The sequence below is a fragment of the Diuraphis noxia genome, unplaced genomic scaffold (genome assembly GCF_037042655.1).
Source record: "Diuraphis noxia isolate RWA-SAM2 unplaced genomic scaffold, SU_Dnox_SAM2 contig0004, whole genome shotgun sequence".
Classification (NCBI taxonomy): domain Eukaryota; kingdom Metazoa; phylum Arthropoda; class Insecta; order Hemiptera; family Aphididae; genus Diuraphis; species Diuraphis noxia.
In genome coordinates this window covers 30,047,595-30,066,140 of record NW_028301714.1, presented here as the reverse complement: position 1 = coordinate 30,066,140, position 18,546 = coordinate 30,047,595, and the positions used below count along the sequence as shown (strand labels likewise).

Sequence of the window (18,546 nt, the reverse complement as noted above, 5' to 3'; positions counted from 1 at the left end):
TATAGAAATAGAGTAGATAACTAAGTTATATATTTTTTGTAATGATATTATTTTAGATTCTGAGCGGAGCAAGGAATGTATTTTTTATTTATTTGTCCTTCATTCACTAATTAATCTGAGTCATTAGTCATTACTAAGATAAATAAAAATATAAAATCACAGGATAATATTCATAATTCTAGTTGTTAATTAATTTCACGGCATATAACAAAGTAAATAAAAACAATTGTTGGTTATAAAACGTAACAAATTTTACAATATATTTGACAGTATCAAATCTTTCAATTATTATCAATATCATTATACATAATTAATTATTAGGTACATAAATGAAAATATATTTATAATAAATTAAAATTATAACATTTTAATTTTTTATTAATACAAAAACATGTAAGAAACAACAATAACTTTTTAACAATTTACATCATATAAGACAAATAATTTATTAAAAATCCTTAACATGGGTAATTTGGTTTGGAAGATATTTGCAATAAAACACTTAAATATAATAATACAATTATTCAATTCTGTTAGTTTAATCTCATACAAATACAATCTACACAACTGTTTAGGCAGATAATTACAAATAACAATTATACAATTTTTTTAATAATATATTTGGAAAGTTGAATAATTCAAATTATTTGTCATTATTACATACAGCATATAATTTGTATACTGTGGTTTTAACAATTTATAAAATAAATATTTCATTACCTACTCGAAGTACAATATTTAAGAAATTAAGTCAATAAAAACTATACAAAAGAATTCAAATAAATATTAAAATTAAATTAAAATATATATTTTAAAATCAAAACAAATTAATGCCACAGAAGAATAAAATAGCCATAGAAGCAACAACATAATAGTCTGCTGACAAATAATTAAAATTTGACCTTTTTTAAATGTAAATACAAGAAATAAATTACATTTACACCTCAAACTTATTGTAATAGTCAAATAAGGATATTATGAGATATTACTACAGTGTGTTTGTTTTGTAAAGATAGAATGTTGAAACTCTATAAATAAAGAGTATTATAACAATTGAAAAATTGAAATTGTAATCATTAAATTATTGTCTTCTTCTAACTGCTTTAGCTTTACGTCTTTCACCGGCAGGAGCTGTTCCCATAGAGAATAACGGTTGACTTGATCCTGGCATAACTTTAAATAGAAAATAAAACTATTAGTTGAATAATGCATTAAATTTTTATAACTGTCCATTTAAACATACCAGTTGCAGACATTGGAGGTGATCCAAAACCAAATGATCCTATAAGAACAAAATAAGTTTAAATATTAAAATAATGCAATATATTATAGCAATTAATACAATTAGAAAATGTTGTACAATAATAAGAAATAAGAATAGTAAACTACTAAAATGTGTTAAAAACCTTAAGTTAAGAGTAAACAAATTAAGTATACATTTTTAAAATATACAATAATTGATTTAAACTACCAACACTTAATGTTCAATTATTAAAATACCACTATAGAATAATAAAAATAAATACAATAAGTACAAAAAATAATTATTGTACTTATATGTCAGAGTTCAATATATTACATCTTAAAGTGTAAGTTTACAGAGTGGTTTTATTTTTAAAAATAGTATGATGAGTTATAACGTATAAACACACATGTTTAGTTTAATTAAATATAAGGTATCTATAGATTAAATTTGGTTTTATAGAATAGCCAATATGGGGACAGTTAAAATTATAAGAGCTATTGAATAATTTAAACAGTACAAAAACAAAAAATAAATAAATAAAAAACAATTTTAAAATACTGGATTTTGCGATATTGTATAATACACTTTGTTTAAAATGCCCTAGCGAAATCTATTTTTTTTTTTTCATAATCGGATAATTTTTTTTTTTTTAGATTTTAACCTATAGTGATTTAATATTGTTTAAGGCCAGTTCTTACAATGTCCAGTTAAGTGTTCATTAACAGTTAATTGACAGTTAATAGGAGTTTTACAGGCAGAATTCCACAGGTTAGTGTCCTTTAACTTTAACTAGACATTGTAAGAATGGCCATTATCAGTCAAGATTTTTAAATGAACACCATATACCGGGTGATTCTTTTATCATTGAACACTCATTATTTCAAAAATTATTAATGTTTTTGAAAATATTATTTTACATAGTTTCAAGTTGTTAAAAAACCAACATTTTTATTAAAAAATTATATTTTTAAATATTTTTTATCCTTATCATTTTTTAAGTTTTTTACTTTTTTGAATGACAACATAGAGTTTTAATTTCATATTCCAAAACAGAATATTTTTCTAAGTATTTTGATTCATAAAAATCGAATTTAGGACGAGTAGTTTATGAGTTATATGTATTTAGAGTTTAGACAAGCGGAGTAGTGGACAAACATTTGGTGGGGTAACCACTCCACTCTGCCAATCTAAACTTTAAATACTTATAACAGTTATAACTCATAAACTACTAGCCCTAAATTCGATTTTTATGAATCGAAATACTTAGAAAAATATTCTGCTTAGGAATATGAAATTAAAACTCTATGTTGTCTTTCAAAAAAGTAAAAATCTTATAAAATGATAAGGATAAAAATACTTAAAGATATAATTTTTTAATGAAAACGTGGTTTTTTATAAACTTGAAACTATGTAAAATTATATTTTCAAAAACATTAATAATTTTTGAAATAGTGAGTGTTCGGTGATAAAAGAATAACACGGTGTAATATATTATTAATGCAATTCTGATCTGAATAACTTGAATTTAGGTATTATAAGGCGAAAATATAAATGATGAAATGTAATAAATATAATGTTAATATTATTATTTATCACTTGAGATCAAAATTATATTCATTTGCTTTTATTTTATTATTTGCATACTGAAATAACTTAGTTTACTCTAATGATAACATATCATTGGCACCAGTTTAGTAGACACAATAATATGTCCGGTGTCTGTCATTGTATAATTGTATTTTAAATTAGTTGCTTATCATTATTAGTCTCATTAAGTAATTCTTCAAAATGCCAAAAACCTGAACAGTAGATATGTACTATTGGTTAAATAAAAAAAAAGTGAATAAGTAGAAGTTGTTCTGCTGTATAATAAGTTATAAGTAGGTTACTGTAATGCATGGTACTAAATTTGAATTAAATGATATAATATTATTGTATATGAAAAATGATTCTGAGCGGAGACAGTTTGTTAGTCTAAGATATTTTGTACTATATTAACATTATATTGTAATTATTTAAAAACAAATGTAGGTACCAATAAAATAAATTCCAAATTAATCAATTCAGATTTATTATGTACCCCGATACCCGACTCACTCAGTCATTCATAGCATATTATACAATATATTATCAAGTATTAGTATAAGTCATTATCAACATTAACCAATACAATTAGAATATAAAGTATACTCAAGAAATGTTAAGTAACCATCAATAATATTTTAAATTACAACAATACCTAAAATTGTTATTCTTGGTTATTTAATGTATAATTTTGTCCAAATTTTAACTTAAAATAACTATTTAAAAAAACTGTATTTGTATAGTTTTTAGATTTTATTGTTACAGAATTAACTACTTACGCGAAACCTTGTTTTAAATTTCAATCCTTAGCTATAACATTTTATAAATTTTTAACAACTAAATAATTTGTAAATTAAGTTAAAAATTGAACTTTAAACAAAGTTATAAAAAAAAGTGGATGTATTTTTAATATTTTCCAACTACTTCTATATAAATGTATGAGGAACCGTGTATTCAGTTTTCAAGCTTTTGACTCAACAAATAAAGTTTTATTGGCATTTATAGAAAAAAAAACCACAAAAAAAAATTGAAAATGTCTGTAAATAACTTAAAAAGAGTTGAAATATTTTGAAAATTTTACCAAGTATAGGAAGTGTAATTATCAATATATTGTGTAAATTCCAAGTTTTTACAGTTATTCATTTTTGAATAACAACAAGATAAGAATCTCGGTACAAAATAAATCAGTGGATATCCAATGTTGTAAAAATTTAAAATTCAATCGCCCATAAAAATTTAATATGACTTCCCAGTAGACATTTTTTATTTGATAAAAGTAGACTAACTTATAAGGAATCGTACATTTGCAAATCTTAGATTGAAAAAGATTAATTTATATGAATTTCTAACACAAAATAATTTGTACATTGTTACGCATTCTATCAAAATACAAACGTTAATTACCTATAAAAAATTGTGACAATAGATTTTTAAAATTTTTTAACTACCATTGTAACAATATAATATAAGAAGCATTGTATTACATGATTTAGCTTATAACATTTTATTAAAATTTATAGATGGCCTAAATTAAAATGTTTCAGCACATTACATGCTATTAAAAATATTAAATGTTTTTAAATAACTGAAAAAGATTTGAAATATTTTGAAAATTTAAACAAGTATAGGAAATGCCAATATCAATATTTAGTAAAAATTCCCATGTATCCACGGTAATTTTATTTAATTACACCAACATCCAAAATTGATTTTGTGCAAAACTTCCTGTTTTTCTTAATTTTTTAATTTTTATTATTTGTTCGTCTTCCTGGCGCTTTTGAAAAACTACTGGGGAATTTAAACTTTGACCTTCTCAATGCACCAACTAGATTCACTATCTCATCAAAAAAGCTACTGAAGTTTCAAAGCATTATTTAAGCAGTTTATCGTATACACACGAAAAAACACACACACTTCATTGTAAAATCAATATATTCATCACTCCACTCAGAATCTAAAATAATTCATTAATATTAAATGGCGATTCTGGCCAGTCTCTTTTGTCAAGTTTATAAAAAATACATTCTGAACCAGGATCTGATCTAAAGAAACTAAATTTTATAACTTTATAAGGTGTAAAGATAGATATGTAAAGAAAAAAATTGAATATTATTATTACTTTTCACTAAGTGTAGAGTAGTAACTCAATTTTTATAGGAAACATAGTTCAAAACATTATCTTTATAAGCAGAAAGTTGACATTCCTATGAGACTAGGTTTATAAATATATTAAAAACATTTAAACAGTGAAATGAATAAATATATTAAGGATTAAAATGGTAAATACCTTGATTAGGTTGTGTTCCTCCAAACTGTGGTGTTGACAATGGTGATGGGCCTTGGCCAAACTGGAATGGGGAAGCAGTTGTAGAAGCAGCATTAAAACTAAAAGCCCCATCTGGTTTAGTAGGTTGTGTATTACTGCCAAAGGTAAATGTAGATGAGCTAGTAGGAGCATTGTTTGTACTACCAAACTGAAAACTTTGATTAGTTCCAAATGTATTAGATGGAGGTGATGCTACACTACCAAATGTAGGTACAGCCGTTGGGGAAGTTATGTTGCCAAATGGAGATGGTTGAGGTGGTTGAACAGTACCAAATGTTGTGGTTTGTTGAGGTGCTGTATTACCAAAACCACTAAATCCTGATGTAGGAAATGTGTTAGAAGTTTGGCCAAATTTTACTGGACCATCATCAGTTTTATTGGCACCAAATTGAAATGCATTACTCGTTTGGACTGAACTTCCAAATTTGAATGGTTCTGTTTTTTCAGTATTATTTGCAAATTGTAATGGTTGGTTGGAAGTAGGAAAAGAAGTTCCAAAAGAAACAGGTTTTTCATTCCCACCAAATTTAAAGGGAGCATTTGTATTTTGAGTTCCAAAATCTGGAGCTGGAAACTGGGTTTTTGTTTCTTCTGTTTTTTGAGTATTAAACTGAAATGCTGGTTTATCTCTTAAATCTTGTGGAGCAGAAGCTCCAAAAACTGCTGAAGTTTTGTTAGAAGAGAATGAAAATGAGCCACTTGGCGTCTCAGAAGGTTTATCACCAAGTTTTGATCCAGAACTGTTAAATTGAAAAATGGGATTTGCTGTATTATTAGCAAACCCTATACTAGAAGCAGCAGAAGTTGTTGGTTTGTTTTCAGCTGTTTGACTACCAAAAACTAATTTTGGGCCTTGATTGATAGCAGATTGACTAACAGAAGTATTAAATTGAGGTTTTGATTGATCTGCTGTAGATGCTCCAAATACTGGTGTTGGCAAAGCGCCAAATTGTAATTTGGGAGTTGATTTTTCGATTGCAGCATCATACTTTGGAGGATTACCAGTAGGCAAGGTAATACTATCTGTTTTACCAAAACTGAAAACATTTTTACTTTGCGAATTTGACCCAAAAACTGCATTTGTAGATTCTGTTAAAGGTGTACTATCAGACATTGAAGCACCAAATTGAAATTTCACAGGATCAGCTGATTTTGAATTTTCTATAGATTTTTGATTACCACCAAATGAGAATAATGATTGAGTAGATTTTGGGCTTTCTGATTCTTTTGTTGCTTCAAACGGCATTTTAGGCGTTGATTGTTTATCATCAACTTTAGGCACTCCAAATTGAATTACAGGAGTTGATTGTTTTTCATTGCTAAATGAGAATAATGATTGAGTAGATTTTGGACTTTCTGATCCTTTTGTTGCTTCGAACGGCATTTTAGGCGTTGATTGTTTATCATCAACTTTAGGCACTCCAAATTGCATTACAGGTGTTGGTTGTTTTTCATTGCCAAATGAGAATAATGATTGAGATGTTGAGGTTTCTGACCCTTTTGTTGCCTCAACAGGCATTTTAGGTATTGATTGAACAACATCAGTTTTGGGTAAACCAAATTGCATTACAGGTGTTGATTGTTTTTCACTACCAAATGAGAATAATGATTGAGTAGATGTTAGATTTTCTGACCCTTTTGTTGCTTCAAATGGCATTTTAGGTGTTGATTGAAGGGCATCAGTTTTGGTTGCACTAAATTGCATTACAGGTGTTGATTGCTTTTCATCACCTTTATTTGCACCAAACTGCATTGCAGGCGTTGATTGTTTATCGTCAGCTTTAGTTACATCAAATTGTATGGTAGGTGTTGATGGTTTATCATCTACATTAGTTGCACCAAATTGCATTACAGGTGTTGTTTGTTTATCATTAACTTTAGTTGCACCAAATTGCATTACAGGTGTTGATTGTTTTTCATTATTAATAGGGAATAACGATTGAGTAGATGTTGGGGTTTCTGACACTTTTGTTCCTTCTGACGGTGTTTTAGGTGTTAATTGAATGGCATCTGTTTTAGTTGCACCAAATTGCATTATAGGTGTTGATTGCTTTTCATCAGCTTTGGGTACTCCAAGTGTAAATGATGGCGCTGCTTCTTTCTTTGAATTGTCTGTTGACGTTCCAGTTTCAAATTGTATATGCAAGTTGCTATTATTCATTTTAGAACAATCACTAACAGTAGATGAATTTGTTACAGATTCACTTGTTTTAGATGTCGGGACAGTCGACTCAAATGATGGTTTATCCTTGTCATTATTAAAATTATTTTGACCTCCAGTTTGAAAATTATCATCACCTAAACCGAATTATTTGAATAATTATTAATGAACATGATATGTTTAGGATTTTATTATACTTATACATTAATGTGCACGAGGATAAACATTTTAAAACTTTTAATACTAAACTATGGTTACATTTTCTCTCAAGAATATAATAACAGGTAATTTCCATTATTTATTTATATTTAAAATATAAAAAAAAAAATGGATAGGACATTAACAATTGAGGCTACTATAATATTTTTGAGATCCTAAACTGATAAGAAATTGAGGCTATATTTTTACAGTAATAGATATTATTGTATTTAGATTATATGACAAATTCTTTTTAAATTCCAAACAATTCGCCTCAATTTCATAAAATCTGATGACCACCAATAAAACAAATGAAAAACGTCCAATCCATATTTTTATTATCTATGATTTAAAAACATTAACAATTATAATTATGATCATACAGACTTAAATTATAGATAATATAATATAATATTTTAATAAATTAATATTAAAATATTAAATATAATATAAAATAAGTTACCTTTTTTCAGAGCTTTTTTCTTTTTTTCTTCAAGTTTTTCAATACTTGTATATGGTATAGGATCAATGTCATCAAATACTTCATCAAGTATAGTTTTCATACATACTTTCTTAACAATCTGGGTTTTACCACTTCTGTTAAATATGCGACTTGCTGCAACTGTTACTAGATCATCAGCCATGTCAGTTTCTGTGGTTTTGTCACTTTTATTGGAATTATTCCAGTCATTATGAAGTAAAACAGTAGAACCACAGCATGTACAGCTTTTACAATGCTTACGATCTGGTGATTCGTCTTCTTGATCTACAACATAGATATAGATTATATAAAAAGTTGACAGTTTGATAAAAATTAAGATATTTAACTGAATTTCTAATAAATAAATATCTAAATATACAGTTTCAAAAGCTATGTTAACTCAGTAGCAAATCAGAAAAACGGTGAGTTATTTGATATAGATACAAATATTTAATAATTAAAGAAATTATTATATTATACTATAAATCGACAAAATTTACCATAGATTAAGTTTTGAAAAAGTAATGAGATCACAACATTTATACACTTAATTCCAAATAAGTTTGGAAAAACTGCACAGTTTCAGAACTGTATGACTGAAGTGATTGGTTAGTAGTCACCACACACTAACAGTGGCTAGCAAAACTGTATGTTGTGGTCCAAGATACGGGCAAACCGGGCGGATGCCCGGGGTGCTTTTAATATACGAATATTTTATAAATTTTAGCGTAATATTAATTATTCAAATTGCTAAATGACTAAATTATCTATGACGGAATATTCTATAATACATTTTTTTTTAAATAAATTTTACTCCACTTTCCAGTTTTTATCATTATATTACAAATAATTAAAAATAATATACGATATAATATAATCATTATCTCGGGAAAACCAAAAAATTATGTGTTACAGCCGATATGTCTATAAATTGTATCCAAATAAGTTTTGCCGTCCTTTACCTATTCATAAATATAAGAATTTTAAACAAAATATGTAGGTAAGTATAAAAAGTATTAAATGTATTATGGAACATTTGATTAAGGGCGCCTTTCAAAAAATTGCCCGGGGCGTCAAAATACCTTGAGCTGGCCCTGTACACAAACCACTAATTCCCTTATAATTTTTTTACAATCATAATTGGAATACAGTATAGAACTAAGTACATACCTATTGATTTTTTATATTTCTTCTTTACAATTTATTATAACATGATTAAGATAAAAAACTAACAATATTTTGAAGTTGAAATATAATTTAGAAGGATGACATACCTACATGTATTGTCCCTTACAAATGTACTGTACACAAAATGTTATATTGCTAGCTTTAATATTGGAGTGAGTTAACTACAAAGACTTAAACCACAAGAAGGCCTCACTCTAAAACATACAGTTTTTAGTTATGTGAGATCAAGTTCAGGACTACATTGATATTACAAATTTTAGCACTTCTGACATTTTAATGGATAAACGCCTAGTCTTCAACATAAAAGTAATAACAAAATATCTGTGTTAATACATCAATTTTACATGATATTTCAATTTGTAAACAAGATAATAGAACAATATTTCTAGTTAAAAATTGTGGTAACTAGGACTTGAAATTATATGTATTATAAAAACTAAAAAGGGTAAATACTAAATATACAGGGTATAACAAAGATAAAACCAAAAAAAAATGATTCTTATTTAACATATGACAAAAATTATATGTAAAGTAAATAATTTAAGAAATATACTCATAGCAGGAAATTACCAAAAATGTTTTGAAAAAAATTATTATGTTTTAAATTAATTTACTTCAATGAATATTGATATTTTAAAAAATTCTAAAAAAAAAACCACGACTTCGATAAATGTTTTTTGCTAACTTTTAATCAGATTTACAAATTAGCTTTTTTGTAATTTTAAAGAACTATTTCCAAATAAATAAATAAATAAAAATGAAAATAATATACTATAAAATATATAGTGCATATATAATTTTTTTTTAAATATTGATTGTGTTATATTTAAGATTCAACCGTTATAATTAAATAATAATAATAACTCGGATTAATATACATAATTAATAATTAACTTTTATTATAAAATACAAATAGTTGGGATCTTTTACAAAGTGCATACTCAGTTTGTAACTGCCATGCCTCCTGATCACTATGATGTGTCAGTGTATATAAACCTCAATGTAAATACAATGTGACCAACATTACTTAACATAAAACATTACAGATTGTAACGTAAGTTATTACATTAGATGACTGATATTTTTGTTACATTTTGTAGGCATGTTATAAAAAAATTCTTTTTAATATACTATTAGAAAAAATTAAAACATGGAAGTATATAAAAATACAAAAAGTAAAATAAATATTGATGACAATTATTTAGCTCAACGGTTTAGTCTTAACCCAAATATGTAGTACCGACAAGAAGAACACTAGACTTCAACATTTGCAATGGGTGTAAATTTTATATTTTCAATGTCCAGACAGTTTAAACCAGGATGACTTGCTACAATACCATGAGTATGATTTTGGATAAATGAAAAAAAAATTATTGTTTGGCTGAGTCAACAAAACTCGATCACCTAATCAATATTGATCATAAATTTGGTTTCATGACAAATATTATTATGTACACGTAATTTTTAGAACACAATATTTTCATATAATTAAAAAAAGTTATATACTTAACAAAATACAATTGTATAATTTCCAAATTGTGTGAATATTTAGGAAAAAAAATGGAATTATTGAGAGTTGTATAAAAAAAATGTAACATCAAATTATGGCTCATATAAACCATTTGAAACAAATTTATCACACGCTCAAATTAAATTATCAGAATAATTTATACATAAATCCAAGGCCTATTCATATCTATCAAAAATTAAAAAATAAAACAGACAAAAAAACAGATATCTATATAAATAATTGTTATTACCTCTAATTTACTCCAACCTAACCTAACCTGTATTATGTAAACACAATGTATACAGATATGAACAAAACACCTTGTATTTCATCGCATTGGACACATTTAAAATAGCATGTAAGAACAGAAATTGATCATACTAATACTCATTATATTTGTTGGGTTTATGTAAGACACCACATAATATTTATGTTAAAAACCCTAAATTTGCAGTGTTAGCATGTATTTGGTATGTTAGGTTAGGTGCTATGTAAGTAAGATAGGGACAACACATATGGGCATTATGTCTTCTTAGTATAAGAGTAAATACTATGCTATGGCCATCGAGAGAAAGTTTCTAGACGGCGGCCAAAACTCGTTTGTTTTCGCACCAAAACGGTGACAATTAGGAGGTAAAGTGGATAAAATTCTGGTACAAAAATGCGGAGCACAATCATTTAAATGAGTGAAGGAGTAGCTTTCTCTCTCTCTGAATGGCAGTAGTATAATAGTATCAACCATTTCCAAAATAAATTAACAAATATGATATTATAATAGTTCTTCAATATTCAACATCATTAAAATTACCATATGGATAAGTCCGTTTTTGACCAGGCTTTAAAAACTTGCTAGAACTATAGGAGCTCAATATTTCATTATTCCGAGTCCTAGGTTTCTTCTGAGGATGACAAATATTTGTTCCAAAATCTCCTTGTCTTACAGTTCTAATAAAACAAATAACAAGTTAGACATAAAAATATAGGTAATGATAACAGCTTATTAGATTAACTATTGTAATACTATTTTAGACAGAAAATACATAAATTACTGACATATTAATATAAATTAAATAACTAAATGACATTAAAAATTGAGTTAAATTATAAATCTGTTTTTAAAATAGTCAAAATATTTGACCAACTTAACAAGGAATATATTATGTAAAAAGACAAGCATATTTTAAACATATTATTATCAGTGGCTATTACTAACTTTTTGTTTTCTACTTTGGCACTTGAAGAATTTGTTACTGTTGGGGTAGGTTGGTTGAATCTATGATTATGCCCATTCATCACATGGTCAGGTGCATTAGATTCACTAATAGTTCTTCGACATCGATTAACAAATGCATCAACACCACTCTTTAAAATTGAATTGAATATTAGTAATTAAAAAAACAATCAGCAAAATGCACTTTAATGGTCCCATACATTTTTTTTTCTTTTAATATCTTGTAGGCTTAATATTATGGTATATAAATTTTTTTGTTAGCTATATTGCTTTTAAAAGTTTGTCCCTATACGTTATATTACCACTCAAATCAATTCACATACATAAGTTGTATATTGCTACAAAAAATATATACATATATTATTATAATAGCTTTATAGAAACAATTTTTATACCATAATTTTAAGCATAGAAAAATCAGGAACTTGACAAAAAAAAAAATATTATTTAAAAAATCTTTTTTTAAGGCGTTTGACAAATTTAATTAACTGAAATTCCAAAGCAAATTATTGATAATTTACCTTATGCATAGATAAGTATTTAATTTGCATTACTTACACTAATTTGTTTAAGTTTAATATACTATTAAATTAAAATAAAATAATGTATTAAACTAATCTCTATTCATGATAAGAATACCCACTTCAACACCAAAAACCAGTTAGCGCTGATGTCTGCCGCCACATCACATGATGTGTACATACTGAGCTAGAAATGCTAGAATATCACATAGTTATCATGATACTACACTACTAGTTTACTGATTCATTCCGCAATGAATCAAAAGACGCACCATTCGATATTTCCACAATTTTTTTTTTTTAATTTTGCTATTAATTATTATTAAGTATCAAAATGGCAAGAAATGAAATAATATGTTGTTATCTATATACACAGCAGCACCAGAATCAAATCAGAGTGTCTGAACAATTCTGGTAGTTCAGTAAGCATACATGGAAGTGGGCATTATTATTCAAAATATAGTATAAATGCATGTTTTATATTCAAATTAATAATGATAGTTCAATAATGCTTTGATCCATATTAAGCAGATGTACTTATAAATATTAGCTCATATATTACCTCTTGCCGAGTTCTTTTTCTCATTCCAAAGTTATCTAATGTTTCCATCAATTTCCGCTTCTTATCATGTAAGTCTTTTGATGTGTTATTGCCATAATTTAAATTGTTACCATTCAAACTATTTCTAAAAAAAATCAAAATAAGCTTAACATTTATAAAATTAGTAATAGGATTTAGGTATTGAGGTATTTAAATTAAAATTGTTATACTTTAACACTACACAGAACTGAAATTATTAATTACCTAATACAAAAATAAAGATTATAAACAGTTTTCAATTGAAAATGCTTTAATTAAAAAAGAAAAATCAACCTTTTGATGTGAAGCAAATGGTATACCTACTTTGATTTGAAATATTTAAATACATGAGAATTATCATCCTTGTTAATATTTTTTATTGGAGTATACAAATAATTATTTAAAATATATTTATATTAATAATCTGCAAAAAAAAATATGTAAATATTGTTATATTATAATATTTTAAATTTAATTTTATTATAGCCATGTTCGTTTGTTTATCGGCAAGCATTTTTTGAGATTATGTGCAATTTAAATAATTATTTTAAAATATTATAGGAAATTAATTCAAATGTGAGCCATTTTTAAATTTTTACAACAAAATCTTATCATAAAAACAAATAAAATATGTGACATTCAAGGATCTTCAAGAGATTTTTTGAGTTAATTTATGTGCACTTTTATTAACTATGTTACTAGTATTTGTAAACAATATAAGTACTTACTTATCATGACTATTTATTTATATTAGAAAATTGAAAATGTTATAACAATATACAGAAATAAATATACAATATATCATAGTAGATTGTCACCATGTGGGAGGGGGATGATCAAATGTATATGGTATGATGGCAAAGCAATAACAAACAGATACCTGAGTATTATTTAAATATAATGAAAACCTTCATAGTTATTTATTTATTATTATAAGTTAACATACAATTATGATTATTTAAAAATCCGATAAATATATAACATATTTTTTTAACTCAACTTTAAGTATAGCTAATAATCCCTGCATCTGGTAAACTATTAAATTCTAAAGGTAATATTAATAATTGAAAATTACATTAAGGAGCTCATGATATCAAATTATATTTAAGCAAAAAAAAGTGCGGTCACTGGATGGTGCCTTCACTCACCTTATTCATGTTTTTAAATTATATTGTAGCACATATTCTTATTTTGCCTTTGTGAATAGATTGTATATTTTTTTTTTTTTTAATTTAAAAAAAAAAGCTTATGATATTAATACACATATTTATAGAATTGTACTTATGTATGTAAATTACTCAAGTATTACATTTTAGACTTAAGTACATGTATATGTATATTAGTCTTACAAAAATATAAAATTATAGCTCCAAAATAGAAAATACACTTTTTTTTTGTTAACATACCTTAATGAAGTTCTACTTCCATTTGATTTTGGTGACTTATTATTAAAAACATTGAGAGCCCTGGCCTGTGGACTATTTTGGTTTAAAGTTTTACCATTTAAGCTGTTGGGCCCCTTATTCTTATCAGCATCCGATTTAGAATTTAAAAACTTCAAAAACGAAAACATAATAAGTTACGGTAATTTTAAACCACACAATAATTTAAAAACTGACAAAATGAAAAGTCAATAGTTGAATTGATTGAGAACTAGAACGTTTAAGTTTAATTAGTACAGTATACTGAAAAACGAAAACAACGTGTTATTGAATTGGTAGTTTTAACTTTTAACAGTAAATACTTAAATGTGTAATAGTAGTAGTGCGTTACTGTAAGAATGTTGAGAATGAGTGAGGGAGTGTGTGTATCGTGTGTGACGCACGACTGTCGCACTGACATTATATTGTTTGTACCATGATAAAAAGTATTATTATTCAATTATTGTACTGTTATCAGTTTAACGTTATCAGCTAAATGAAAAACCGTTGAAAAAGCAATCTGGTATATCATATTATACCACGGTTCGCGAAGAAATAAGCAAAATATACAAGCTCCTGATCCGTGATGCACTGCTTATCAGAATACCTATAACCATTTAACCTATTAAAATAGGTCAATGCCTATAACCATAACAATAAATGGCTTTCTCATTGGTACAATGTTTGGCGCCATAAAATATTTAAATTACTTCTTTGATAATATTTTAGCATAGGCAAGTAGTACAATAAACCTGCATTTTGTTAATTTTTGTACTTGAAACAGTTGAAACTGAATATTGTAAATGATTAATTAATAATGTATAAGAAATCGAAAAGTGGGTTGATTAATTGCATACAAAAACTAATAAATGAAATGTTCGAACTACAGTTAATAATGGAATGCTTTTTAAAAGTAATTTCTATGGAATAACGTGTTATTTTCCACGTTATTGAAATAAGTTATCACTTATTAACGTAAAAAATATGAAAAAATCTAGGAGCTAGGATATTCGAAAAAAAATTTAAATCAATTAAATTTATTTACGATTCTGAAAGTGCGATTGGTTACATACAGTAAAAACTGGATAATAACCAAGCAGTTGACATGCCTTAAAAAAAATGCGTGTTGTGTGTACGCATGGATGAAGTGAAACTTTCCAAAGGTTCTTAATAAAACATAATAAAAAACCAATCACGGGGTCGAAGACGACTATAATGGTTATTTTTCGTACACTCTGTAAAGAATTTTCACTTCAATAATAATACATAATTTAAATATTTTATTGTACCAAATATTAACCAATATTAATATTTATCAACCAATGAGATGAGAAACTCCCATGGGTTTTATTTTATAATATGCAGAATGGTAATATAATGCCACCACGGCTAAATTGCATATACCATTAGGTACTCCACAATAATTATTCATTCCATTTCACGATGTAGAGAAGATAAGTAATATTTTATATTAGTGATTATTTCCAATAAAAGTGTTGTGGTACTACCACATAATTTTTAGAACAATTAATGTTCAATGGATTTTAACAAAATATAACGGAACAGGAATAGACAAATAAATCAAAAAAATTCATTGAAATATATAAAAAATAAAAAATAGCGTTCTTGTCGTTCTTAGAACAAACCATGGTATTTTGTTCCCACTTCCGTTCCTAAATATTGGTATGCACACGGATAGTAGCCAGCAGGATATGCAAATATGCAATAATGACACTATATTCAACAGTAATAGTTTCTTCTCTGATTTAAATACTGTGATCCAACGAGTATAGTTCTGTTGGTTTTGCCATAATTGCCAGCTATTATATAGTTGAGTTATATAGCCATACAGCAGGTAATCTTCCTATTATAAATAAACCGATTACGCCTTGCCACTATTTTCTCACTAATGAAACTAAGTATGGGTACCTACATAAGTGATATTAAAATACACTATATTAATATGTATAACGTATAAGCCCCTTTTAAGACCAATTTTGATCGGAAATTAAAAAAAAAATTTATAAGAGAATTACTTTTGTATATTATTATTGAATGATTAAATAATTTTATACATTTTAACTTTATTTTCACAAATATTATATTTTATAAACTAATGACATGCCTATAAATATAATAATACCACATTTATTTTATAAATAAAAATAAAAACATATTTTATAGTATATAATATGCTATATATACGCCCATAAGCACGATTACCTACACGAAATGCATGGGGTACCTACGTAATATTATGTACCTATTGTTTTATTAATTTTTGCATCCCATGGAATGGATCATGGGGTGCTTGAGTGTTACAGCACCCTAACAATCAGCACTCATGTTCAGACGCACTCATAACTACAATACCTTTGTACGTACCTTGTACCGGCTGTATGACATAAACGCCAAAGGTACAAAAATGACCTATCATTTAATTTAATATTTTATATAAGTATTAAGTAGGTAGTTATTTAAAAATTTCTATATCTTATAAAAATTATATTATATTAATATTATTATGTCGATAGTAAATTATAATATAGGTACCTACCTGATTGATGATGCACATCAATATTCAATAGATTTAATAAATTGGTCGATTTTTTATAATACAATACTTGTTATAACACAAACTGCTCATACACTGTCTATTTGACAATCTATCGTAATCAGATAATACATATTTTGTCGATTAAAATTAAGCGTTTGGAGTTTTTGAGCGATATAGTTCTAAATTTAATATCTGTCATTTAATTTCTGGCGCTTTTGTACGATACGAATTGTTTTTCTTATCCCATTTTGGCGCTTATGAACGATACGATTTTGGCGCTTTTGTAGGATACGACTTTTTTTTCTTATCTTATTTTGGCGCTTATGTCTTCCACCGCTTGTACCTATACCTATATAATATTATTATGATTTCCAATGTTAGTTTTTATATAAGATTAATTTATGTAGAAAATGTATAACCACATATTATATTATACTGATGCGTTTATTTCCGGTTACATTATTTTTTAGAACACAATATCATTTTTTATTTAAAAATAATCACTTAAGAATTACTATCAAAAAATAAAAAAATATAAAAAATATAGAAACCGTTGTTCTTGCACAAAGTTGATTATAAGAATAAATGAGGGTCGTTCTGTGCATGAGTACCTATACAAAAAAAAAAACTTTTTCTTTGTTTGAATGATGCCACTGCTCAAAGCTTTGATACAAGTGGCAGTTTAAAAAAACCATTGACTGCAAAACTTTTATATTGTAATGCCTACTATTTTTTAAGATTCTGCCATCAAAATGAGTTTTTTGACATTCTATGCAGGACTTTCTAAAAAATAGGATAAAATCAAAAGACCCATGTTATCAATAATTGTAAACTCAAGTATGAGAAGTATTTTTTCCATTACCACAACGTTTTAGTTAACGTAGTGACTTAATTTTAATTAAATGAGAATGTATTTGTTACCCTATTACAATATTGCATTCAAAAATAATTATTTGTTTTTATTTTAAACATTTTTAAAAAATATGATATTAAAACAATTTGTAGTTTTAAGTAGGTAATAAGTTATCACCAATAGTTATCACTGATAACTATTCAACTAGCCCAACAAGGTATATACTATAAAAAAAATAGTTATTAAGGATAGTTGTCAGCACTCGGCGCAGTGCGCACTATTTTCCCCTTTCCCTCCGCTTTCTCACTCACTCTATCTGTTTGTTTGTCTCTCTCTCTCTTTCTCTCTCTGATCTGAGTACAACATAGACATTTTGCTTTTAACCAGTACTTTGTTAGCAATGATAATTAGAAAGCATTTTCATATTATAATAATAAATATTAATTGGATACACCAAACCAAAAATTAAGAACAGTGGGTAGGGTATCCAAGTCTGTTATGAATTTTTCTATGATTCTAGTAGGTATAATGAATGGTATCCTCTTCATTAATGTTTTTGTATATTATACTTATGTGATTTATCATCCTGATTACTTAATGTTTTTGTTCTGTAAACATCCCTATTACTTAATATTTTTGTTTGATAAACAGAGTGAAGTATATTTAATTTTAATGATAAAAAAGTTCGT

The 18,546-nt window shown here is 26.4% G+C and overlaps 1 protein-coding gene across 2 annotated transcripts; it reads right to left on the bottom strand.

Annotated features, from left to right (window-relative positions):
* Nucleotides 1-455: 455 nt before the first annotated feature.
* LOC107163450 (uncharacterized) lies at nt 456-14,868 on the bottom strand. Of its 2 annotated transcripts, XM_015510894.2 has the most exons (8): nt 14,433-14,865; nt 13,009-13,132; nt 11,908-12,056; nt 11,503-11,639; nt 7,979-8,281; nt 5,118-7,454; nt 1,244-1,282; nt 456-1,173 (listed from the first exon to the last, which is right to left on the bottom strand). In XM_015510894.2, exons 1-8 carry the CDS (start codon nt 14,597-14,599, stop codon nt 1,082-1,084), a joined length of 3,348 nt encoding a protein of 1,115 aa, XP_015366380.2. In that variant the 5' UTR covers nt 14,600-14,865; the 3' UTR covers nt 456-1,081. The 2 variants fall into 2 exon arrangements, with proteins under 2 accessions (XP_015366380.2, XP_015366381.2); XM_015510895.2 differs by lacking the exons at nt 456-1,173; nt 1,244-1,282 and having other exon boundaries at nt 5,164-5,304; nt 5,358-7,454; nt 14,433-14,868.
* Between the last annotated feature and the right edge of the window lie 3,678 nt (nt 14,869-18,546).